Source organism: Dipteris shenzhenensis, chromosome 16 (genome assembly GCF_047967505.1).
Source record: "Dipteris shenzhenensis isolate YYH24624 ecotype China chromosome 16, Dip_SZ_1.0, whole genome shotgun sequence".
Classification (NCBI taxonomy): Eukaryota; Viridiplantae; Streptophyta; class Polypodiopsida; order Gleicheniales; family Dipteridaceae; genus Dipteris; species Dipteris shenzhenensis.
Genome location: NC_141611.1, coordinates 16171212 through 16197950, shown reverse-complemented (window position 1 = coordinate 16197950; position 26739 = coordinate 16171212). Strand labels below are relative to the sequence as shown.

The window sequence follows — 26739 nt, the reverse complement described above, 5'->3', positions numbered from 1 at the left end:
ATTTGTTTTTCTATTTGGTAGCACATATTATATGCTCAGGCACCATACATGGCATGGAATTATGGAAGCATCGGAGTGGTCCACTCAAGGCATGGAAAGATCACTTTGGCAAGCATGTTGTGCATATAATAGAGCAACCCAACACGGGGGTGGTAGAACTAAGTCAAGCCCAATGGTTCAATTAGTTCAATGGTGGTACAAGTGTATCGAAATAAGAGCAGCTACAACACTAGCATTCAAAGAGTCCTTAGTGTCCCATGTAGTGCAAGATGTTAACACGAAACATCGAAGAAGAATATACAACTCATCGAATGCAAGATAGAATCATGCAAGGTGGCATGCAATGCGTCATAGACAAGGGCACATATGGGTGGAGATAGATGAAAATGATGGTGTAGACTCTTCCAATGTGGATGCCCATGCATAAGTTTTAGAATTTCTTTGTAATTTTAGTTATGTGATTTCCAATAAAGCCAACGTATAATGGACATGAATTGCAATATAAATGAGAAATTTTGTGTTATTGGATGCTAATTATAAGTATTTAGCTCAAGGTTGCACTAATTTTACTTTTTTAAGGGTTTTTATTGAAACAAGTATTTTTAAAAATTAGGGTTTTTGTCCCTATATAAGAGAATGCGCCCTCATTTTCATTTCATTGTTTAAAGAGCTCTCCACTCCCACACCACCTCCCACTTGCCCCTGAGATTTCCACCCTATCTCTCGCACCCTCACCCTTTCTCTTGCACACTCGCTCCATCCGCCATGGCCAGGCCCAAGATCAAGGCACCATGCAGACTGGCACAGCTAGACCCACCTCCAAACTCAGAGACAGAGAGTAATACCCCCCCCCTCCCCCCCGATGATCCCCGTCGAAGGGAGAAACTACCAATCTGGAAGCCAGACATGGAGCAAGAGGGACAGAGGAGGGCACAAGAGGAGGGACAGAGGAAGGCACATGAAGATCCTCTGATAGAGACGGATGACTCGGAGAGCACAAAGGAGGAGTGTGCAGAAGAGGAACAACAGAGGATAGAGTAGAGGACAGAGTAGAGGACCAAGGCAAGAACAGACAATCCGGGTCCATGCCAACAGGGGAGAGGTGCTCGAGCTCCAAGTGCAGGTTAAAGAGGCCCTCAACATTGAGGAAGAGGCCCTCCACATCAAGGGCAAAGAGGCCCTCCTCCAGTGAGGCAGTACAGATTCAAGCCAGGGATAGTGGCACTTTGAGAGATCAGAAAGTTTCAGAATTCCATTGATCTACTCATCCCGATGGCCAGCTAGGACCGTGTTTTTTTTGTTGTGCATTACACTAAGGCAAAAACGGTGTTTTATGCTTGATTGACAATGCAAAGCATATCCGATGGGCACAATACTTTGCACACACCTTCAACTAGGTGTAATTGACTTACATGCAAAGTGGCATTCCCATCCCATAAGTACTTGATCGGATAGCATACCTAGCAACATGTTTTTTTACGGATGTGCATGACACTAGAACAAAATTGGTAATTAATGCTCGATTGACCATGCAAAGGATATCCGATGGGCACAATACTTTTCCTACGCCTCAACCTAGGTGTTATTGAAATTTTTCAAAGAGGCACACCTAACCGATAAGTAGTTGGTCTGATAACATACCTAAGGGCGTGTTTTTTTGCAGATGTGCATATCACTACGAGAAAAACGGTGGATAATGCATGATCGACCATGCAAAGCATATCCGATGGTCACAATACTTTGCACGAACCTCAACCTAGTTGAAACAGACTTGAGTGCAAAGTGGAGCCCCCATCTGAGAACTATTTGTTTGAATAACACACCTAGGACCGTGTTATTTTATGGTTGTGCATTACACTAAGGCAAAAACGGTGTTTTATGCTTGATCGACAATGCAAAGCATATCTGATAGGCACAATACTTTGCACAAACCTTCAACTAGGTGGAATTAACTTACATACAAAGTGGCACGCCCATCCCATAAGTACTTGATCGGATAACATACCTAGCAGCGTGTTTTTTTACGGATATGCATGACACTAGAGCAAAAATGGTATTTAATGCTTGATCGACAATGCAAAGGATATCCGATGGGCACAATACTTTTCCTATGCCTCAACCTAGGTGGTATTGACATGTTCTCAAAGAGGCACACCCATCCGATAAGTACTTGCTCAGATAACATACCTAAGGGCGTGCTTTTTTATGGATGTGCATATCACTAGGGGAAAAATGGTGTATAATGCATGATCAACCATGCAAAGCATATCTGATGGTCACAATACTTTGCACGCACCTCAACCTAGTTGAAACGGACTTGCATGCAAAGTGGAGCCTCCATCTGAGAAGTACTTGTTTGATAACACACCTAGGACCGTGTTTTTTTATGGTTGTGCATGACACTAAGGCAAAAATGGTGTTTTATGCTTGATCGACAATGCAAAGCATATCCGATGGGTATAATACTTTGCACACACCTTAAACTAGGTGAAATTGACTTACATGCAAAGTGGCATGCCCATCCCATAAGTACATGATTGGATAACATACCTAGCAACGTGTTCTTTTACGGATGTGCATGACACCAAGGCAAAAATGGTATTTAATGCTCGATCGACCATGCAAAGCATACTGATGGGCACAATACTTTTCCTACACCTCAACCTAGGTGGTATTGACATGTTTTCAAATAGGCACACCCATCCGATAAGTACTTGGTTAGATAACACACCTAAGGGCGTGTTTTTTTGTGGATGTGCATATCACTAGGGGGGAAACGGTGTATAATGCATGATCGACCATGAAAAGCATATCCAATGGTCACAATACTTTGCACCACCTCAACCTAGTTAAAAGAGACTTGCATGCAAAGTGGATCCCCCATCCGATAAGTACTTGTTTGAATAACACACCTAGGACTGTATTTTTTTATGGTTGTGCATTACACTAGAGCAAAAATAGTGTTTTATGCTTGATCGACAATGCAAAGCATATCCGATGGGCATAACACTTTGCACACACCTTAAACTAGGTGGAATTGACTTACATGCAGAGTGGCATGCCCATCCCATAAGTACTTAATCAGATAACATACCTAGCAGCATGTTTTTTTATAGATGTGCATGACACTAAGGCAAAAATGGTATTTAATGCTCGATCGACCATGGAAAGCATATCCGATGGGCACAATACTTTTCCTATGTCTTAATCTAGGTGGTATTGACATTTCAAAGAGGCACACCCATCCGATAAGTACTTGGTCAGATAACACCCCTAAGGGCGTGTTTTTTTGCGGATGTGCATATCACTACAGGAAAAATGATGTATAATGCGTGATCGACCATGCAAAGCATATCCGATGGTCACAATACTTTGCACGCACCTCAATCTAGTTGAAAGAGACTTGCGTGCAAAGTGGAGCCCCCCTCCGATAAGTACTTGTTTGAATAACACACCTAGGACCGTGTGTTTTTTTTGTTGTGCATTACACTAAGGCAAAGGGTGGTAAATGAAATAATAAACATCAAATCTTAATAGAACATGCAAAAGGAAATAATACTCAATTTTGCTTAACATAGAGAAGGAAACAATGTTCTATAAATGGGAAGAGAAAATAATTTGAAAATGGTATTCTATATTTACATTGAGTAGTATCACAAAGATCATCAAAGCTTGAATGCCTAAGCTACTCTAGTCTACACTTCTTCCTGCTTGGCTCAGATCCCTTTTTTGCTTGTTGCTGAAGCAGATAGGGCTGCACAATTTCATTCTCTATAGCCTGGGGATCTGTAATGCCAGCTAGCCCTGCAATAGCTATAATACTATGAAACGGGCTGGATAGTGTGTCTGAGAATAAAAATAAAGCTACACTATGCCTAATCAGAACAACACGATCGGCAATAGGATGGATGGGCCTCATCTTCACCATCCGACTGAGGACGCTGAACTTCATGATGTTCATCTTTCCATCTAGCGATAATTGTCGATGGAACAACAAAATATGTTGAGCCACTCTGTTGATGTAGTGGCTGATCGACGCCATCCCCCACGAGAAGACCCTCTGGTTCCACCCTTGCATCCGGTATACTCATCAACCCATAAAATATCCTGCAACCAACATATTACATCAAAACCCAAAGAAATCTAATTTGGGAGGCCACTGGGACCCTAGCAACCATGCCCATCAATTTTATGCCAAAAAAAACCCTGCAAGCCCAAAATCTGACATCCTGCAGAAACTGGGCTCTGGTCGCATGATGTTAGATTTTCGGCTTGCAGGGGTTTTTTTTGCATAAAATTGATGGGCATGGTTGCTAGGGTCCCAGTGGCCTCCCAAATCATATTTCTTAAAGATATGATTTTCATTTGTAAAAAAAACCATAACCCTAATTGTTTACACAAATGGAGTGGGAGGGGCAAGTGGTAGGGGCATGTGTCAGGGGCAAGTGGCAGGGCAAGTGGCAAGGCAAGTGACAGTGGCAGGATGTCCTAGGTTTAAAATCATAACATTCGGTTTGGTTTTTTACCCTAAACCCTCAATCTTATTTTTCATTCCCTAAATCAAACCCTAGCAACCATGATGTTGGATTTAGGGTTTCTAGGGCTCTGCAGAAACAGGGCTGTGGTCGCATGATGTTAGATTTAGGGTTTCCAGGGGATTTTTGGCTTGAAAATGATGCACATGGTTGCTAGGGTGTCAGTGGCCTCCCAAATTTGATTAGAACTATAAGAAAAAATTCCTAAATTACAAAACCATAACCCTAATTGTTTCTAGAAATTTAAGGGCAAGTCGCAGTGGTGCAATGGCAGGATGTCGGGTTTAAAATCATAAAGTTTGGTTGGTTTTTCTACTCTAAACCCTAGACCTATTTTTAATTCCCTACCAGTTGAAGAAAAAGCAATGATTTTTGTTCCTAAAATGGAACCTAGAATTATACTGATGATTTTCAATCACATGATGAAGCTGGCAAAGCTACATACCTTTTCTGCCTCATCACGGAGTGTGTTAGCTACAGTGTCCAACTGGACTCCCTTTTGTGGTTGGTCTTGAACTTCATGTTGGCTTGAGGTGCCAGCTTCTTCATCTCTCTCCCCGAACAATTCCCTCTGCAAATTCATGAACTGCTCATCGAACATGTCATATTCTGGTGCAGCATCCTCGATTGCCTTCTATGTTAGTTGGATTGCCTCCAAATTGGTGAGGCTCGAGTAATCAAAGCATGCAATCTCATCGATTGTTGGATTGACTGGAGCATCAAAGTCAATGTCATCAGCAAAAGTGTCATTTGAGTGCCGACATAGCACCTCGTCCTCTCGGAGACCGCGCCGATTTCTTCCATCACTTCCAATAGGGTAACATATTCCTCACCCTCAATCCTGATTGGATGAACCGAAGCAAGGTGTGGCTTGGTGGTTGCTGCCTCATCTGGATCATAGGTAGAGGATGGATATGCACAAGTCGGATATGAAGATAAGATGACCTCGCTTTCAACTTGCTCCTCAACTAGGCTAATAGTATGCTCCTCAGGCTCCAGGTCTAGGTTTAGGCCATCTCCTCCACCACTTGTGGATGCAGGACCGTCGAGCTGCTCGCCAACATCCTCATCAAAATTGCTACTCACAAGGAGAACAATAAGGGCTGCATCTCGCTAGATTAAATGAATTAGGGAAGATAAATCATCCCCAATGGGAATAGCGTACTCATGAAGAGAGATAGGGACATTATCCATGGCCCTACCTAGTGTCTTCTTGTTGAAGCTAGCACTCTGGTCAAAAGAGCCCAAAATATCCAATGAAACCCATTGGTGAGCGGAGTTAGCAATTGCGACAGATTGCCCATGGATAAGTCTATCAAAAAATTGAAGAGAGGCATTATCAGCAGGAAGGAGAGCTCTCAAGTGTGACTCAAGATGGATTGCCTTGCAGAAGATAGGATAAACCTGATCTGCAGAGGCATGGGAATCAGTGGATGAAATCCACTAGTCCAAAGCCTTGTTGAGATATCGAGCTCCACTCGCGATATGCCAGGGTGACTGTTGTGCATTTATGTCACCGACCTGTTATAGCTGGAGATGCGGTTGGTACACCGCCCACGAATAATAGCTGGATGACAGCTATCCTTATCTACTCTAGTTTGTGGCTCAGTTAGTATGCCACCTTAGTTAGTTGAGTTTGGTTTAAGACCCACATATAGGGTTCTTCTATTTCTTTGTACTAGTGTTCTTTTGGCTTTCACAACTAAGAAGAGGAAAACTGTTTTCAGCCTCCACCTTTGTGTGTATTCCCCCAATTGTTTATGTGAGAAAGCCGCAAGTGAGACTCCTTCCCTCTCTGCCACAATCTTCACATGGTATCAGAGCCTTGTTCGTGGTAAGGAGCTCAAGAAAGCAAGCCAAGTTCGTGGTGTCCTGGTAAGAGGACCAGGGTTGCTTTCCTATTTCGAGTTTGGGAGCAAATCTCTGCAGGTAGCACAGCCAGAAGTGCAGGAGTGCACTGTTTCAGATTGAGACGCCCTTCGCGGTGTGGCGAGAGCGCAGTATATGCTGTGGGTATGTGCGAAGCCCTCAGTGACTTTATTTTTCTGATTTGAGGCCGTTTCGGGGCCCGTTTTGAAGGCGGAAGTTCTTCGCAGGCACTCAGAAAAAGGCCCTGTTTTTGGCTGTGCGACCACTGCGCGGCTAGTTGGTGGAAAGGTGCCACAGAAATTGCATCGTATGCCTGTGTGCAGAGATATTGGGAGTTACAGATTCATGCCTGTTGCCTGTTGATGCAAAATCGTCACTAGGAAGTGACTGTGTGGTGAAATACCACTTCCGTCAGTTTTGCAGATCTGCCCGTGTGAGGCAAAAAGTTGTGTTTTTTGCAGTGACAGAATATTTTGCAGTGTTCTGTAATGGCATCTGATTCTCTTTCACAGATTGTCACTGAAAAGCTTGACAAGAACAACTTCCAGGCATGGAAGTTTAGAATGACGAATTTCTTGATGGGAAAAGGCTATTGGGAATTCATTACAGGAAATGAAGAAGAACCTGTTCTTCCTAATGTTCCTAGTCAACAGGAAATGCAGGCATTCAAAGGATGGCATGAGAGAGCCAGGAAAGTTATGTACTGGCTGTCTATCAGTATTTCGGACTCCATGATTGTGCATATTCAGGATGCAAATACGCCAAAGGAGGCATGGGATACTTTGGCAAAAATGTATAGCACAAATACGCAAGCCAGGAAAATGCAACTCAAACAGGAGTTGCACAATGTGCAGAGAGAAAATTTGAGCATAAATGACTACCACATGAAAGTGAAGAAAATTACAGATGCACTTGCTTCCATTGGGTCGCCAGTGGATGATGACGATTTGGTTTCTGTGACCTTGAATGGTCTAGGAAAGGATTATGCACAGTTCTTGACATCCATTGCCGTCCGTGAAAACTTTCCTGATTTTGAGGAGTTGATTGCTCTTCTAATTTCTGAAGAGCAGAGAAATGGGGGTGCATCTTCTTCAGCAGGAACTTCAAAAGAAACTGTCTTCTACTCAAATGCTGGCAGAGGTAGAGGCAGAGGTAGAGGAGGCCGATCTGCAGGCCGTGGTAGAAATCAGAATATGCAGCAAATGCAAGAAAACCAGTCCTATGCAGGAGGACGTGGTAACTCTAGAGGCAGGGGGAGCCAAAGAGGCCGTGGTGGATGGCAGAGAAGCCAAAATGCAAACAGCAATGTTGAATGCTACTATTGTGGCAAAATGGGTCATATGGCTAAGGACTGCTACAAAAAGCAGAATGACATTATGAATGGAAAATTGCAACAAGGCAATTATGCATCTTCTAGCAGGCAGGGTGATGATAGAAATGAGCATCTATTTATGGTGCAGCATATGACCAATTCTGTGGAAGAACAAAATGATGTGTGGTATGTTGACTCAGGTGCGTCAAACCACATGACAGGTCATGCAGAATGGATGCAAGATGCAAGGAAAATGGAAAAGCCAGGATTTGTGGAGACTGGTGATGATACTACACATCCTATTGTGCAGATTGGCAAAATTCCTTTGTCTATGCAGGATGGGAAAAAGAAATACTTGTCTGATGTATTTCATGTCCCGAACATCACCAAGAACCTGGTTTCTGTTGGTCAGATGGTTGAGCAGGGCTTGCAGGTCAGATTTAATCCTCATGGATGCTTTGTTGAGGATATGAAAAATAATGGTCGCTTGATAGCAAAAGGAAAGAAGAAGGGCAGGATGTTTACGTTGGATGCAGACATGCCTGAATTGAGTGCAGCAATGTTTGCACATGGGACCGGTGTAGTTGCAGATATTGATATCTGGCACAAACGCATTGGTCATGTTAATATACAGCGACTTAAATCAATGCAAGCCCAAAATATTGTTGCAGGATTGCCAAAATTCAAGGTTGCAGAATTGCACAAGATTTGTGAAGCCTGTCAATTTGGGAAACAGGCAAGGAAACCTTTTCCTAGGCATGTTCAAGAGAGTAAAAAGCCATTGGAATTAATCCACTCTGATGTGTGGACTACAAAAGCTGCATCTATTGGAGGCTGTCACATTTATTGATGACTTCAGCAGAAAACTATGGGTGTATATTATGAAAAAGAAAAAAGAAGTGTTTGGGCACTTCAAAGCTTTCAAAGCTATGGTTGAAAAAGAAACAGGCCTACAAATAAAATGCCTAAGGTCAGATGGAGGGGGAGAGTACCTCTCAAATGAGTTTGCAAGGTTTTTGCAGGAGCATGGTATAAAGCAGCAATATTCATGCAGTCATACCCCACAGCAAAATGGAATTGCAGAAAGAAAAAACAGGCATATTGGAGAGGTATCTCGGGCTATGCTAAATGAAAAAGATCTACCAGATTATTATTGGGCTGAAGCAGTTGCTACAGCAGTCTATATAATGAACAGGACTCCCACTGCAGCAATACATGGCATGACGCCAGAGGAGATGTATACTAGTAGGAAACCAGATATTTCTCATTTGAAGATTTTTGGTTGCATTGCCTATGTCCATGTGCCAGATGAGCTAAGGTCCAAGTTGGATCCAAAAGCTGAGAAGTGCGTCTTTATTGGTTATTCTCTGCAGCAGAAAGGGTATAGATGCTATAACCCTTCTACACGTAAGTTCACAGGGAGCAGAGATGTTGTTTTTGATGAGATGAGCAGCTGGTATAAACCAGTAAATGTAATGATTGATGTAGATGCACAAAATGGTAATGCTGCACAGAATGCACAGCAGCAATCACAAAATATCAGTGGACCTGGAGTGTCCTCTACCAGTGGTTCACATACTTTGCCATGGACAGGCAGATTGAGATCAGGAGAATCCCCTCAAAGCAATGCAGATAGTGGTACGCAGGTATCACGAAAAGGAAAAGAGAAGGTAGATCAGCCCATGTTTGATGTGAATGCAGGTCACTCTTATGTGGATGGTGAATCCAGTGGCTCAGAACAGAGCATTGATGATGAGTTGGGTATTCCTTCTGTTGTTACACCTGGAGTAAGGAAGACCAGGGATGTTTTGAGAGCACCTAGAAGTGAGCCTATTTTGCGCAGGTCTACCAGGGTTAGGTATCCTGTGGATAGGCTGAAATATGATGGATTTACAGCCATTCACTATGCCTATATGGTCAGAGTGATACAAGAACCAGAACCCACTTCTTTTGAGCAAGCCATGGGAAATGAAAAATGGGAGAAAGCCATGGATGAAGAAATGGATGCCTTGGATGCTAATGCTACATGGGAATTGGTGCCTTTGCCTAAAGGCAAGAATGCAATTGGCTGTAAGTGGGTTTATAAGATTAAGCACAATGCAGATGGTTCTGTGAATAGATACAAGGCAAGATTAGTTGTCAAGGGGTATGCACAGACATATGGCATTGATTATGAAGAAACTTTCAGCCCGGTTGCAAGGATGGCAATCATAAGAGCAGCCATTGCTATGGCTGCATCAAAGGGATGGTCTTTACATCAGATGGATGTAAAGAATGCCTTCTTGCATGGTGATTTGCAAGAAGAGGTCTTTATGGAGCAGCCAGCAGGTTATGTTCATGCTATTCATCCTGAGTTTGTTTGCAGGTTGAAGAAAGCCTTGTATGGCTTGAAGCAAGCACCTAGAGCATGGTCTGACAAGATAGGACAGTATCTTGTCACTATTGGCTTTCAGATTTCCAAGGCAGATTTCTCACTCTATGTGAGAAAAACAGAGAAAGGGATTATGCTGCTGGTCATTTATGTTGATGATTTGATCATCACAGGTGATAGTGATGAAGATATCCTTCATGTGAAAATGCTATTGAGGCAGAAGTTTGAGATGAAGGATTTGGGAGAGCTGCGTTATTTCTTGGGCATTGAGGTGATTAGATCACCAAGTGGGATACAGCTCTTGCAGAGGCAGTATGGATTGGACATGCTGTCCAAATATGGGATGACAGGCTGTAAGCCTATTTCAGTTCCTTTGGAGCAGAATGTGAAGCTGAGCACAGATGCAGGTGAGCTTCTGGAAGACCCTACTATGTACAGACGCATAGTAGGAAGTTTGATTTACATGACTATTACCAGGCCAGATTTGAGCTATGCTGTTGGGTTGGTAAGTCAGTTTATGCAGGCTCCAAGGAAACCGCATTTGGATGCGGCTAGACACATACTCAGGTATGTGAAGTCCACATTGCAGTATGGACTATTTTATGAGGCTGGGGTTCAGATACAGTTGCATGGATACACTGATGCTGATTGGGCTGGTAGCATTTCTGATAGACGATCTACCAGTGGATATGTGTTCTCTTTTGGGAGTGCTGCAGTCACTTGGAGCAGCAAGAAACAGCCTACAGTTGCCTTGTCGAGCACAGAGGCTGAGTACAGGGGTGCAGCAATGGCTGCATGTGAGGTAGATTGGTTGCATAAGCTACTCTATGATATGCATCAGTCTACAGATGGGCCAGTTGTCATTTATTGTGACAACATGAGTAGTATACATTTGGCAAAGAACCCAGTCTTTCATGCCAGAACAAAGCACATTGAGGTGCATTATCACTATGTGCAGGAGAAGGTTTTACTAGGTCTCATTGATCTAGTTTATGTCAGCACAGAGGATCAGGTAGCTGACATCTTCACGAAAGCATTGGGCGCAGAGAAGCTGCGCAAGTTCAGAGACCTGCTTGGTGTGCAGGAATTGGGATTGAGCTCGAGGGGGAGTGTTGAGATATCGAGCTCCACTCGCGATATGCTAGGGTGACTGTTGTGCATTTATGTCACTGACCTGTTAGAGCTGGAGATGCGGTTGGTACACCACCCACGAATAATTGCTGGATGACAGCTATCCTTATCTACTCTAGTTTGTGGCTCAGTTAGTATGCCACCTTAGTTAGTTGAGTTTGGTTTGAGACCCACATATAGGGTTCTTCTATTTCTTTGTACTAGTGTTCTTTTGGCTTTCACAACTAAGAAGAGGAAAACTGTTTTCAGCCTCCACCTTTGTGTGTATTCCCCCAATTGTTTATGTGAGAAAGCTGCAAGTGAGACTCCTTCCCTCTCTCCCACAATCTTCACAAGCCTCTCTAGGGGAAGCCATGAGTGTCAGAGGATGCTTGAGAAGATGAAAGAGGAGGCTGTGGAATGCAAGGTTACTCAAGAGTGGGAAACTAAAAATGTGAAAAGGACCTTAGAAGTGTACTTTATAAATGGGCATTGCCCTTAAAAATGCTCTTAATTACAATATTTTTATATTTATTGTTTTTAATTTGGAAAGTCTCTCTCTCTCTCTCTCTCTCTCTCTCTCTCTCTCTCTCTCTCTCTTTGTCTCTCTCTCTCTCTCGTTGCCCTTAGCTATCTCCCTCTCTCTCTCTCTCTCTCTCTCTCTCTCTCTCTCTCATAGACCCACAAGGTCTTCCCAGGATGTTAGTATATCTTTCTTTATTTCTCTTCCTTTGTGTCCCTCATTGCGCTCTCTCTCTCTCTCTCTCTCTCTCTCTCTCTCTCTCTCTCCCCCTTACTCTCTCTCTGTCTCTCTATCTCTTTCGCTCCCTTTGTGTCCCTATTTGCTCTCTCTCTCTCTCTCTCTCTCTCTCTCTTTCTCTCTCTCTCTGTGACACCCAATGATCATCTTGTTGCCATGTTGCCCTTAGCTATCTATGTCATGGACATTGATTTTACATATACACTTTTTGTATTTTGTTAGTGGCTTCACCCTTTGGATCAGTTGTATCTGGGTTTTTTTTCAATCTCATAGTCTCTCAAAGGCCTAACTTTCTTATTTTTCTCTTCGTCAGCTTAGAGGTGCAAATGAATAAATGCAATCTTAACTCTCTCTCTCTCTTCCTATTCTCTACCTCTCTCTCTCTCTGTCTCTCTCTCTCTCTCTCTCTATCCCACTCTCCATCTCCCTCTTTCTGTCCCCGTCTCCATTGTCATGGACATTGATTTTATGTATACACTTTTTGTATTTTAGTAGCGGATCCACCCTTTGGATCAGTTGTATCAGGGTTTTTTTTCAGTCTCTTAGTCTCTCAAAGACCTTAACTAACTTTCATATTTTTCTCTTTCTTAACTTAGAGGTGCAAATGAATAAATGCAATCTTAACTCTCTCTGTCTCCCTTTGTGTCCCTCCCCCTCCCTCTGTCTCATTTCCTCCCTTTGTGTCCCTGACTGCTCTCTCTCTCTCTCTCTCTCTCTCTCTCTCTCTCTCTCTCTCTCTCTCTCTCTCTCTCTCTCTCTCTCGCTATTAATGCATCTAGCTCTGTCTCATGGCCAGGTGCATTATTTGTGTTGCTTATTGTACTCTCAACTTCTCTCTCTCTCTCTCTCTCTCTCTCTCTCTCTCTCTTGCATGCTCTAATTGCTATATCTATCTCTCTCACACACTCTCTCTCTTGCACAATACAGATATACAAATACCCACACAAATTTAAAATTACAAATATTTATTGCTTTATCATTCATAGACCATAGAGAGCCATCAATCTAGAGGTGCAGACTAAATTTAAAAAATCTTAACAATAAATGAAACAACACTTTGTATTATATATGATTTCTATTCATACATGTAACAATGCCTCATTGCTAAGTGCATTGTTGAAGCACTAAGGATCCAAGAAATCGGATATCATATGAAATACTTGCCATCATGTCTCTACTATGTCTAGAGTATGGGGGGGGCAACAATTCTTACCAAGGATACTAGTCTCATCCCTATATCTAACTTTGCGATAATCAAGTCTAAAATAATAGTCTTGGGGAGGGCTTGCTGTTGCCAAGTGCAATTCTTCCCTGATAAATCGCATGGTCCACTACTCTTCCAATTCCAACATTAGATCAGGATGTCCTTGCCGATAAATTGATACATCGATAATAGGACTGTGAGTCCCATCGCGCAAATCATCATCCATTGCTTCCCATTGAAGGTTCTTCCATCTAAACCTTCTTTATGTAAAAGTCATGCAGAGATTTTGCCTTCCAATGAAATACCTGCAAAATTTGGGATCTATTAATACATAGTATCCTAATCATTTTTTATACAAACAAGAATTGTAAGATTTGCTCACCGAAATGTCACTCGAAATTGTACTAAATCTTTGACATGACATGTTCTTGTTGTCCATCCATTGTCAAATAGCTCAGATAGCCAGTCCATTTCTAAGCTCTTGCAAGTGTAAGTAATCTTTGTTTTCCTTAATTGCCTACAACTTGCAAAGAAATAAACAAAGCATGGAAATGGAAGAAACCAGCTCAACCTAGCATTACCAGTAGTTGGCTTCATAGCATTTCTCACATCATTAAATATTCTATTTCTATATGATTCACTTATCTCCATGCTTGGAAGTGGCCATTTTGGACTATCAAAAGAGGGCAAGGGAAGAGATTCTAATCTACCATACTATCCTTCTTCATCTAGCACAATGAACATTGAGTCATAGAAGAAGATCCCGTCCTTTTTTAATTCTAATGGTGTGCGACCTTCATACTGAAGACTCTCAATCTCAACGTGGAGGACATGCAACACCCCAGTTATGCATGCTGCAGGCTCACACTCTTTGTAAGTAGATGGATATAAGTCTATAAAACAAATACAAGAACTTCAGGAGGTGACTCTCTATACTCCAAAAAGGTAAGGAAAGAACCGAAAATGTGAGAACACCCGTTTTTCTCACTCCTTCAAGTAGATTTAGGTCACAACTTTGGTTTCTAAGAGAGAGTGAAATAAGTAAAGAATGAATGGAAGAGAAGAGGGATGAATAGAGCTTTAACAGAAGTTTCTTTGAGAGATTTTTGAATGTGGAAGAAAAACGTGAGCAAAGAGGAGAGAGAATAACTAAGCAAGAGTGGAAAGAATATATTTTGAAACGAGCTGCTAGAAAGATGAATGTTTGAAACATTTTGAAAGAGAGAGAATAGGGGGAGAGCTGGTTAGGAAGTCAAAGTTTGGGCCAAATGGTTGAACCAAACGGAAAACATGAGCATAGTTCTAGCTAGGGAACAATTTGCCCTGGGAGGAAAACAAGGAGGCCTGGGTAGGCCTATCAAAGATAATTTTTTATTGTAAACCACCAATGACGTTTTTCAGGGTATTTTGAAAAAAAAACTAAAATTTCCCCTAGATTTAGGGAGCCTCTGTTACAGAGTAGTCCACATGGCGTAATCTCCTTCATGGATACCATATTCCCTTATCTAAGCCTCTAATATTTTAGTAATTCTCCAAAGGGCCCCTTTTTGAGTCCAAATTTTTTGTAATGCTAAAACAAACATCCTCACTCAAAACAATTCTCGATTTAGCAGCTGCTACTAGAACAACCCACAGAGCACAGGGTCTAACAATGGAGAAACTAGCTTTCTCACAAACCAGAATTTGGACACACGGTCTTGTATACACAGCACCTTCATGCATTAAAAACACAGAAAACCTTTACTTACTTCAACCAATCCAACAACAACATTTCCTTGTGGATAGAGACATTCATGAAGAGATGGAAAGACTGACAACTCAATCAAGATGGAAAACCCTAAATAATAAAATCCAACAAAACACAGACACAACCATACTCATACAATCTTTGAACAGTAGGTCATTATAGAAATACAAAGATGACATACAAGCCACAAAGACACTTATGAACTCTAATATTATATGTTTGCAAGAGACCAGAACTAAAGACTGTGAGCCATATTTTATGCCAAATTTCTAACACACAAACAATCACTCCAGTTACACCCTAGTACAAAAGAATATTTTCATTGCAAAAGCAGAAAAAATTCATTACATGGAAAACACAAAACATATGAAATTTTATATATAGACCACTATCCAAACAAACAAACACTATCAATTTATACCAAAGAGATTGTCATGCTAATAGGAGACTTCAACATTGACATGCTTCAACAAACAAAAGAGTCACAAACATTAAAAGAGATTAAACATGAACGCCTAACAGTGCGAACTATACATATACATAAACAAATCGGAATACTCAAAAATAACTCCCAACAACTAATCCCAGAAAAACACACGGACTTAAACATTCAAATAAATATCTAGAAAATTCTGCATATTTACCAATTCAGTGAGCTATTTCCAATAACTTGTATAAGAGAAAAGATACATATAAATTTCAAGGAAAGGAAAAGAGAACAAACAACTAACAGTGAACAAAAATAGAGAAAAGTAAGAAAAAAATGACCAGAGGTGCATGGACCTTTAAATTTAAAATAAAACGTGCCCACTTTGGCAAAATCAATACGAAATTTATGTCACTCTCAACCAATTCTTAATTTTTTTTGTGTTCCTTGTTGTAGTCCATTTTCATGGCACCTACTTGGTTGATGCAACTTCACTTGCCTACTGCAGAGCGATTAACTACTCCCTTAGGATGTGGATCACCATGTCTTTATCCATACCCTTTACACCAACTCGTCCATTCCCCCATAGACTCAACCATATAGGTGTTTGGGCATGTTATTTTACTAGTGAGTAGAAGCAACAACCTTCCTTCATGCCTCCTCACCATCTGAATCTCACTTAGCTAAGACGAAGCGTTTTCTCAAACACAAAATACAGAAGCCTTTTCTCAAAGCAAGGCGTGAGTGGACTCTCCACCTTGTTTTTGTTTGGAGGGGGAGAGGGCCATGCACTCCATTAAGCATTATGTACCTTAACAAGTGTCCAAAATAGCAATGATTTTTTTTATAAACGAACAATTTTTTTTTAAAAAGAAAAAAACAATTCTTTTAGTACATAGGTCTAAAAACGAATAGACCAGTCAGCCGAAGGAAGTCAAAAGCCAGGCTGGAAGAGAGAGAGAGAGAGAGACAAAGGTAAACTGCCCCCATAGTCTACAGTCGCTAAGGATGTGGATAAACAGGCCAAGAAGAAGAAGAAGATGAGCAAATCAGAGTTGTATGGTGGAAGAACACGAGATCAGAGTTCTATGGTGACTTGAGAGCCTCGACGAGCCCCATTGACATTCTGAGGGGTCTCATCTCCTCCAAGCATACCATGGCGAGTGTTATCGCCGAACATGCCATGGCGAGTATCATCGAACTTCTCGCCATCTCCCCACAGCGCGTAAGCTTCTTCACCATGAGCAGCATCGTCTCCGATGAGCAAGTGTTCTTCTGGCATTCTCAGTGGAACGATGAGCTTGATCACTAACAGAATGATCGTCGTCACGACTGTATTCCAGCCCACGATGAACAACGCCCCCACTATCTGCTTTCCAAACTGAGTGCCTCCGTTCCCTCCATAGAATCCTCCCCGGGAGTTCGTTACCGGTAGGAAATAGTTGCAAAGTGTCGGCTCGGCGAACAGCCCAGTCAGCATTCCACCCATGACCCCGGCGACCGCGTGTGTGTGGAAAACCCCAAGCGTGTCGTCAACCCTCTGGAGCAGCTTCGATCTCTTGTGCACCACCATCATCGTGAACCATGGCACACTCCCGGACACTATTCCCATCACGATCGCTGCCCATCCCTGCACCACACCTGTATCCAAACATCGCAGTTCAAACTTCAGTGGAATGATCTGGCAACCGCACGCAGCAGACGTTACAACTCTCGATTTGCAGTTTCGTGATTTCTATTAGATTACGGTACTACTTCTTTGGCTTTAGTCCCTCAAAACGCGCTCACATGATTTCTGCTGTCCGTCAAAAATGCACTCAAACTCTGATGGTCCTTGAAAGAAACTACAGTACCGTTTCTACCCCTCAAATGAAATCGAGCTTTTTTCTGCCCGTCCAATCATACTTCTTCCATGGCTTCTCTTGCTCATAAAGCTGTGCTTATCTAGAATAGTTTCTTTTCTACCCAGGGCCAGGATATAATCTAATCTTGCAAAAAGAAGTGGAAAGATAGCACACACGATCTTTGCACCCATGCGAGAGCAGAAGCTCGGTTTCCATTGCGCACCTGCCGCAGGAGTGATGCACACAAGTCCCGTGATCATCCCCTGAACTGCCCCGATGACAGAGGGCTTCCTGAAGAAGATGACGTCCAGGGACGTCCAGACAAGAAGGCTCATAGCAGCACAGACATTGGTATTGAGAACAGCCATGGATGAGTCGATGTTGGCAGAGTACGGGTCGCCTCCGTTGAATCCAGCCCAGCCCAACCATAGCAGGCCCGCTCCTGCGAGCATGAGCAGGATGTTGTTGGGAGGAAACCTCTCGCGATCCTTTGTCAATCTCGGGCCAACCTGCACAAAGCAAGCATCAGAGCACAGATTAATCCTGGAACATAACGGCTTCACCGTCGCTGCAGCAAAACAGAGACAGAGATCGTGAATCCACACTTCCAAACGCAAATCAGAGTATAGCAAAGCGAAGTCCATTACCCAGTATGCGGCCACGAACCCAGCCGTTCCTGCCGAGACATGAATCACATAGCCTCCCGAGTAGTCGATGACGCCCCACTGGAAGAGGAACCCGCCTCCCCACAAGCTGAAAGCGCCAACTGTGTATGAGAAAGTCAGCCACAGCGGCACGAACAGCATCCATGCCAGGATGTTCATCCTCCCCAGCAGAGAGCCCGCTATCAGAATCAGCGTAATGGCAGCGAACATCCCTTGAAAGTAGACCATGGTTGCCATGGGATAAAACGGTGTTACTTCTGGAGTCTCAACGGTGACGTGATCCTTGTGGTAATGCGTCGATGCTGGCAACGCTGCTTGGCCTACAAGGTATAATTGATCTAACGCCGGGCCTGCTTTCCCCCACAGGGGAAGCAGCTTCTCCCCGAAGGCCATCTTGTATGCCCAGATTACCCAGCAGATCAGGACCGCTGCGAAGGCATAGAGCGCCATGAAAGCAGAATTCACCGCCCATTTCTTCTTCACAATGCTGCCATACAGTACGACCAGGCCGGGCATGCTTTGCAGGCCGACCAGAGTGGCCGCGACCATCTGCCATGCGTTATCTCCTTTGTTGAGCCAATCTGGAAGAGACCCTCCAGTGTTGTTGTAGGCACTTGGAACACCGCTCGACATGGCTGAGTGAGGGCTTACAGCCCAAGTCGCTCGAGAGATAGTTCAACTCTCTGCTTGGAAAGAAGGCTTTACAAGCAGCTTAATGCCCAAGTTCCCGTCCAAGTCCCCAATCTACAAAGCGGTTTTCTACTCGGCACTGAATTGGCATTCCCCCAACCTGCACAAACGCTGCAGACTTTAGAGCAATAGCACAATCTGATTCACGTGCTGCAAATCCTAGCTTAAAACTAGTGCAGATACTCAAAGAAATGCTTTGTCCCTTTCGGCAGATTTTCATCTAGCGCATTAGATTTCCGTATTAGAAAAGCAAGGCAGATTTCTACCTAGCCCATCCAGGGTATAGTTTTGCATCTGTTTAGTCAAAAAGATGCCATACTTATCACATATAGGAAGAAAGCGTTCACTGTCGGCAGATCCTGAGAAGCCTAACCTTATGTGACGGTGGGCTTGGAAGTTGGAAGCTCTTGAGGAGCTTTCAGTGCCAACGATGGTTCATGAGAGAGAAACGGAAGGAAAGGACCAGAGCAAGGGTGTAATGTGTCTGCTAGCAAGGCGGGAGGGAGGGGGGGAGGGGGGGCGGGAGGGGATTGAGAGAGAAAGTCAAAGCTTGAGGAGGTCTCTGCTGCAAGCAAACGGGCAAGACCAACGCTTCTAGCTGCCTCCTGCGAGCTAGAAGAGAAGGAAAAGGTGACTGATTGGGGTGGTTGAAGAAGGAACGGGAGTGAGTCGAGGGAAGGATTTTGAAACTGGTAGAGCAGTGGGCACGATGATGATTCGAAACCCAAAAGTCAAGGGCGAACCGCACGTCACTTCCCACCCTTTCGGCGTGTACAAGGCATGCGAGCTGCGAGGTTTCCCCTTGCTTCTTCACCTTCCAAGTTCCGATTCTAAAGCTTCGAATCAACAATCTGTGGCAAAAAATCGAGAGCTGTTGTCATCCAAAAATTGTCCGATAACTCACAATCTGTGGCAGAGAATCAATTGGAAAGCATACTCCTAAGCTGATCCTGGAAGCTAAGAAAATTACCATTTGTACGGGGGGCATGTTTTCAACGAGCCTAGCTACAGGGTTACTGAGAGGTGAGTAGGAAGTTTGGCAGCCATAGCCGGGCCGGTAAAGACGAGTTAGGAGAGTCTAGCTTGGAAGCCAAAGCCGGAAAGTGAAGTTTGCATGGGCAAAAGGAGGGATCCACAGGAGGGAAACCATCGCCATAGAGCTCGAGAGGAAGCGTTGCATGGAAAGCTGCACAAAACAATTTCATCGACAGCGCATTGCATGGAAAGCCACATAAAAAAGTAAATTTACGTTTAAAACAGGACAATGTACAAACGTAATAAGTTGAAATAATTCCAGTCTTCTGCCCATTTTAAGTTTTAAGAAAAAATAAAAGAGGACCTTTTTTTGGCCCTATCATTTCGTAGTCGAACCTTTTTTGCACATCGTGGCGTGGGTCCCATACCCCGACATCGTGATCCCGAATCGGAATCTGGAATCTGACGGACCCCCGGGGCGTGGAGATCCTGCTAGTAGGGCTCCCGAGTCCCCACTTTTAGCGGCACCGCATCTTTTTCCTTCCAAAAAGTCCTCCGCCGCTAACATAGGCGGCAGTCCAGATTTGCGTTGCCCAGTCAACGGCCGTCGTTACTTTCCCACGCTGATGTGTCAGCGGCCACGTTCACATTGGACATTCGAGCTGCACCCTGTAAAATATTTTAGCCATGTCATCATCATATTTGACGTTTTCCACCATTGTAGCTCTCCAAAGTCCAAGCTGTCTCAATCCCCCTAACGTGAAATTTTGGAAGATTATTATCACTGAAGTTCCTTCTACTTCTATTGGAGTGCTAAAAGAGGTCATAGATGATGACACACATTATATTCTATACATATGAGACGAGTGGTACTAATCACCATGGTGGTACCGATGGAGTACAAGAAGAATCATTTCTAGGAGGAACCAATCATTGAAGTTATAAAAAAAGTAGGAATGAGAATCCTTTTCTATACAAAGAAAATAAGATATCATTTAATGCTATGATTTTTGGCCTGCCTGTGGGTAGCCTTAGCAATCGTTCTAATTTTGTAAAGTAGAAATTCGAAATTTTTAGGTTTAATTTGCTTCTAAAATAGGTGTGATGCTTTGATTGGCTACCCTTAAGTGGGAGTTAAGTGCACTAGAGGCTTTGAGACTAGTTTGGAAGTGAGAATCCAAGACTTAGGGCCCCTCGTTTTTATTGCCATTCCGTCTCTCTCTCCATTCACCACCTCCTTTGTTTTACATTTTGGGAAGGCCTTATGAATGACAAAAGTCATTCATTTCTTTCACTTGTTTTTTTAATGGTTCCTTCATATTATATTATGACAAATTTATACTCCTTTTTTTTCAAAAACATATTTATCGTAGAAAAGGAAGGGAGAAAATTCAAAAAAGAATATCACCCTCGTGAGGGTAGGCTCATACAATTTTGACAAACTAAGTCAGAGCCATATTCCTTGGTAAAGAACTCAGCTAATTGCTCGATTGAATTCAGTTCATGGTTCAATGCTTACTTTCTAGTTTGTCAAACATCACTCCATTTCAAAATTTCCAAATATTTGAGATGATGATTGCTCTCGCTAATTGCCAAACACTATGCACAGCTTCATTCAATACTAAAGGTGGACACTAATCGATTGCTTCTCAAGCCATTTGATGGTTTTCCACCGCAAACCACGCATTCCCAGAATTGATGAAAGTGAGTTTCTTTTTTTGCTTTAGACAACAAGTAGAAGGGAGATACCTTCAAGTTCCAATTAGCAAGGCCTATCTTGGATTGGGAGTTTGCACACCACTCTCTCCAAAGTAGTAAATTAAGTTTCTGGAGGGAGTGGCTTTCCAAGTTCTTACTGCACTATGCAACCACTTGCCGCCTCCATAGGCACAACAATTTGCTTCTTTCATTCTTAAAGTCTCTGGGGGCAAACATGCATAGGCTCCCCGTAGTCATTTGAAGGTTTCTCTCCCTTCATCTAAGGTCTACAAAGTAAGTACTTGTATTTTATTACTTCTTATAGAGTCTTAATACATACAGAATTTTACTTGTTTTTTTTCACATATTATGATCCACTACAAAGGGCACATCAAAGCTGCGAGTCATCACTAAGGATATGGTCTAGGCAACCTTTGTATATTGTCTTTAGAGTGTCGATCCTCCTACATTTTTAGTTTTCTTCACATAGTTCATCTTACAACTCCTAAGTTAATGATTTTGGAAGATTGGGAGTTCTCATTTCAACCCGGAACCTTACCACCTTTCCCATTTGATAAACCATCAACTGCTCATGAAATCTCGCTCTCTGTGATGGGTGGACATCTGAAGTCATTTGCTAAATGTGAAGCGGTTTGATAGACTAGGGAAACATGAGGGCCTTATTCAATGATCACGCAAAACTTCGCGTGTAATTCCCGACAGGTAAACATTGCGTTGCACTACACATGCAGGGGTATAGGTCAAGCGGGATTGCAACTTTGCAACCTCAATGCATGAAAGATCCCCAATTCTACACAATGTAAAAGACCAGCCCGTCGGTACGATGTAGTATGCCACAATAATACATCATGGCTTGCGAGCCCAAATGAGAGAAGGAGAGAGAGAGAGAGAGAGAGAGAGAGAGAGAGAGAGAGAGAGAGAGCTTGATTTAAGTTGCATAAACAATAATGAGAGAGAGAAAGAGAGCAAGAGAGAGAGAGAGAGAGAGAGAGAGAGAGAGAGAGAGAGAGAGAAAGAGAGAGAGAGGGGGGGGGTGGGGGGGGGGGTCATCTCGAAGACACTAACAAACAATTGAAGCTCAAAGAGAGATGAATATGTCAAGAGTACAAGAGTCAATACAAGCATCATAAAACTTTATGTACATTGGCAATGCAAGGCGAAAGAGGCAAAACGTTAAAAATCGATCAAAGACTCCAAATCTCAATCACTCTCATTAGATGATTAACCATTCAAATGACATGCCACTCCCCCCATGTCCATACAATAAAACTATTGACAAGGAGGGGACATACAAAACTTTCCATACATTGGCAACCTAAGGCAAAAGAGGCATAACATTAAAAAACCAATTGAAGGCCCTAAAAATTTGATGTGCTTGGTCCTTAAATCTCAATCATTGTCAATATGTAATCAACCATTTAGATGACATGCCACTCTTCCAGGTCCATAGAATAAAATTATTGAAAGGAATCTACTTGTATAATTCAATGGAAATAAAATTAAGTGGATAATATATCAAAAACAATATATTCACGGAGACTACATAGAAAATACATTGATATTTGTACACCTTTTAGGATAGCACTTCAAATATTACAAAAAATGGCACTTCAAATGTTATAAAAATCGGCACATGAGTATTGGCTATAATTTCTTTCTTTCTTTTCCTAGAAAGTCAATGTCGAGATGTTGACATGTGTGAAATAGACAAGCAAGTAGTCATTTTACCATTAAGAGTTATGCTTTCTTTTTCTTTTTCTTTTTCTTACACAAGTTCATGTTGAAAACTATGAACATAATTAGTGTAACAGTTGTTGCATCTACCTCGATTGACAAACACTTGGATTTGGAAAAATGAGGGTTTCAAGATTGAGAACTTCTAATAAGGTCCAACTTTTTGTATGGAAATATTAATCCACCACTAGTGTATAATGGTTGATGGCTAGCCTGAGAAAGTGAGGGTCTCCATAGACATTTTTCAAAACTCTTATACATATTTTAAAGATGGTTTAGGAAGCAAGAGTATATGATACAAAAAAGACCGAGAAATAAAATTAATACATTCTTTCCAAAAAAGGAGAGTTTTTTATTAGGGGCTGGTCAATCCCAAAAGGCACAGACCTATTACAAAATTTGGCCCTATGAGGATAGGAGCCCTAGGCCTATGCTACATGTAGTGCAGAAGCATTATTACCCCAATCCAAGTTTTGCACAAACTTTGAGGAGGGACCTACTTATCAACAAATCCTTGTGTTTGGCTACCCTGCTAAGGTCCCAAATGTTTGAGCTAACATAGGGACATGATGGTAGTTTCTTGGAATGCAAGGGAGGAATTTTGCTAGAAGACTTGCTTATTCTTAGCGTCCTATATGGCCATGATTAGGTGGCACATGAATAGGGCTAGCAAGCTACCAAAGTTGAGGGGAGTCCCACCATATTGCCTGTCAGTACCACTCTCCATTGGGCACTCAAATAAAATTGTGACATGAGCCTCACCTAGTGAATTGCCGAGTTACAGGCACATCCACACCTCTTTAGCCATAATGCAGCTCCACAACAAGTGATGTACTAACTCCACTAATTTGTCACAAAGCGGGCATGCTAGGTTGACTGTGGCGAAGAATATTCCACATAAGGAAGCAGGCTTTTACCCACTATGCAACCTCTCCAAATATCTCTAAATCAAGCCTTCCACCATACTAGGCCTCTTCTAAGCATCCATTTTTTATTGAGGGTGGGTTTCAATGGGTGTGACTGAATCAAGTGGCAATAAAAACAATCTCATGAAGGTTTTGTATAGCCCAATTCTTCCCTAGATCCATTGTGCTTCCTTTCCTATTGATGAGACTATGTAGTTTGTAGGCCATCCCTCCAGGATTCTATCATGGATAGCTTGGAGGAGATCTATCTCTCCACTTGTGAGTGCAATTTAGGCTCGAAAGATTCAATTGGGTGCCAGTCTGTGAGCAGTTCTGCAGTCCTTGTGTTCCAGAGGTCAACCCATTTCTTTATCCCTTTTGTGAATAGGATGTACACCCATGGTGGATTGTCATGTGCAAACAGTTCTCTCATTCTTCCTAGAGCTCTAGACCACTAGATCCCCTCATGAAAGCTGGCATTCCCTCTAAGTCTCGCTCTGCCTTTTTAAGTAAGAACCCACAATGCACAATGGGTAGTCTAAAGTAGGCATCCCTCTTAGGATAGTACTTGCCACACGTATTAATACGCGGTGCCAGACTTGTACCATAGTAAGCTGAAATGACTTCCTTGCATGCAAGCCCTCTGTCCTCGACAAGACGAAGTAGTTTATGCTTGAATTATCACTTCCTCTTAGTTTGAATTATCACTTCCTCTTTAATTAAATCACAGTTTGAATTGCCACTTCCTCACAGATCACAGAGCTTTTTGATCAAATCGTCATCTCCAACTCAACTAGAGCCGTGGAGATAAAATCTAGTACCATGATAACAAGTTTGGAATGAAGGCCTTCCAGGCAAGCTCTAAATGTGTTTTTTCAATTGGTAGAGCACGCGTTTAATACACGGTGGGAAACTTTTTAATCTTGCCTTTTTTCAAATGTTCTACCATTGTCTCATGCTATAAAGATCTTATAGTTTTCCCTTTATCAGTTCTCCATTGAGGTGATTTGTTGGCAAGAATGATGTGTTTTAGGTAGTGGCTTGTTGGCCAGAGCACATCGTATTAATGCGAGGTTCCAAACATTATGACAATTCCAGATTTGTGCTTGAGGAAGGCAAGATTTCAGAGGTCATTAAACAAGGCAATTTGCAGGTTTTAGCTCAGTGTATTAATACGCTGTGCAAAAGGTTGTTCCTCGTGCAAATTTAGGAGGGCATACTAGTGTTGTGCTCGTGCTTACTCTTGGAGCCATTTGTTGGGGCTTGAGCAAAAAGGTGAATTTTGGCCTGCCTTGAGATAGCAAATGCTTGAAAAATAACAGATTGATTGTTTTTTCATCATGGTTGCTTTTTGTTATTGGTGAATTTTAGTCTTGGAATCATGGTCAAGAAGAGGGTTTTGAAACTTTGTGAAAACAAAAAGTCTCCTCCTTCCACTACTGCAAGGGCACAAATGCAAGGGCACAAAGAAGGAAAAGAGAGTGCCCCCCGAGTGAGGGATCTGTGCATGACAATGTAGGGAATGAAAGAGAGGTTCTTGAAGTGGATAGTTTTGCAATTCAGGGTATGGATGAAGACATTGAGCGGTCACTTCCACAAGAGGATGAAGAGATAGATGTGGATCTTGTAGAAATGGAGGTAGAGATGGCAAGAGGAGGTGATGTCATTGGCAGATGCAGAATCCTTGGCTTTGATGAGTGTCCACGAATACCATTGTGTAGGATGATTCCATATGCTCGTGTACATGGTCTGAGGTTTGATGTGGCAACACTTAAAAGTGCTTTTCAATATGAAGGTTACTTACCTGAAAAAGGTTCTTTCATTGTTTCTCTTTGCACTTCAAATGGGGAGGAAACAAAAGTCACAACTGAAGTTAGAGAAACATGGACACCATTGTGGAGGGAAGGTGAAGGTGAATTTGAAAAGGAGCTTGCAAGTAAAAAAGAGTGACAATTTATGTGTAAGAAGATGTTTTATGTATGGGAGAGCAATCATCGTACCACTGCATGGATGCAATTGATTTCTGAGGCCTACATGGAGACTAAGGCAAGACACATTAGGGTGATGTGCACAGTGATAGACCCTCGCTGTACTTCAGAGATTGCATTGCTTTGCTGGATTGCAAAGAATGAATTCGTAAGTACATTAAAATATTTTATTTGATGCCGTGCACGATTTGATATGGAAACTACTAACTAGAATGCTATTTGAACCTTGTCTATTTATGTAGATTGAATGAGCATGCTATCATTAAACCTAGTGTACGAGACACTCTTGTTAACACAAACAATATATGTGAGTGTGATGCCACCTTGTTTCTTAGTAGTTTGACTAGTGAACAACGTGTAGTCATTGAAAAAGCAAGGACAAGGGATTCAAAAGGGAAAAAACAATGGTACCCTTTGACAAGATGATATCTTGCACATTTTTATTGTATTCACATTTCTCATTGTATTCATTGATTTCATTTAGCAAGACTAGCATGTTTAATTGTATCCATTCACTATTTCTCAAGGGTCTTGATTTCATAGGTTGAATACACTGGAGACTTACGCAAGAAATAGAACATGTGGGAAAGACAGTTTCTGAAGAGAGGAGGGTAGAGGCTGAGCGCAAAGAGCATACAAGAATTTTTGCTTATGCTGAATCATCCTAGGTGCTCAACATCCTTGATCCTAAACTTGGTGATGTGTGGAAGAAAAAGGTTTTTTCATTGCGCTTTGAAAGTCATGATTCTATTGTTACCTTATCCAAGCTAAAGTATCTTACTAATGCGGAGTTGAGAAATGAGAAGAGACTCATGTTGCTACCACTTCTCGATGCTAACAAGAGGATAAGGGAGATGTATTTTATGCCTGCAAGAGATAATGAG

The 26739-nt window shown here is 42.3% G+C and overlaps 1 protein-coding gene across 2 annotated transcripts; it reads right to left on the bottom strand.

Annotated features, from left to right (window-relative positions):
* Nucleotides 1-16315: 16315 nt before the first annotated feature.
* Nucleotides 16316-19297, bottom strand: LOC147892612 (ammonium transporter 3 member 2-like). Of its 2 annotated transcripts, none has more exons than XM_087387160.1 (4): nt 18801-19297; nt 17827-18634; nt 17403-17688; nt 16316-16976 (listed from the first exon to the last, which is right to left on the bottom strand). In XM_087387160.1, exons 2-4 carry the CDS (start codon nt 18475-18477, stop codon nt 16414-16416), a joined length of 1500 nt encoding a protein of 499 aa, XP_087243286.1. In that variant the 5' UTR covers nt 18478-18634; nt 18801-19297; the 3' UTR covers nt 16316-16413. The 2 variants fall into 2 exon arrangements, with proteins under 2 accessions (XP_087243286.1, XP_087243285.1); XM_087387159.1 differs by having other exon boundaries at nt 18908-19297.
* Between the last annotated feature and the right edge of the window lie 7442 nt (nt 19298-26739).

Bases quoted from the DNA above. Each gene is read 5' to 3' on its own strand.
- LOC147892612 (XM_087387160.1), bottom strand. From the start codon at position 18,477: ATGTCGAGCGGTGTTCCAAGTGCCTACAACAACACTGGAGGGTCTCTT. The intron at 17,689-17,826 runs GTAATGGACTTC...TGCTTTGTGCAG, and splicing joins GGTTCGTGGCCGCATACTGG to GTTGGCCCGAGATTGACAAA. The intron at 16,977-17,402 runs GTGCGCAATGGA...GTTTGGATACAG, and splicing joins GTGCATCACTCCTGCGGCAG to GTGTGGTGCAGGGATGGGCA.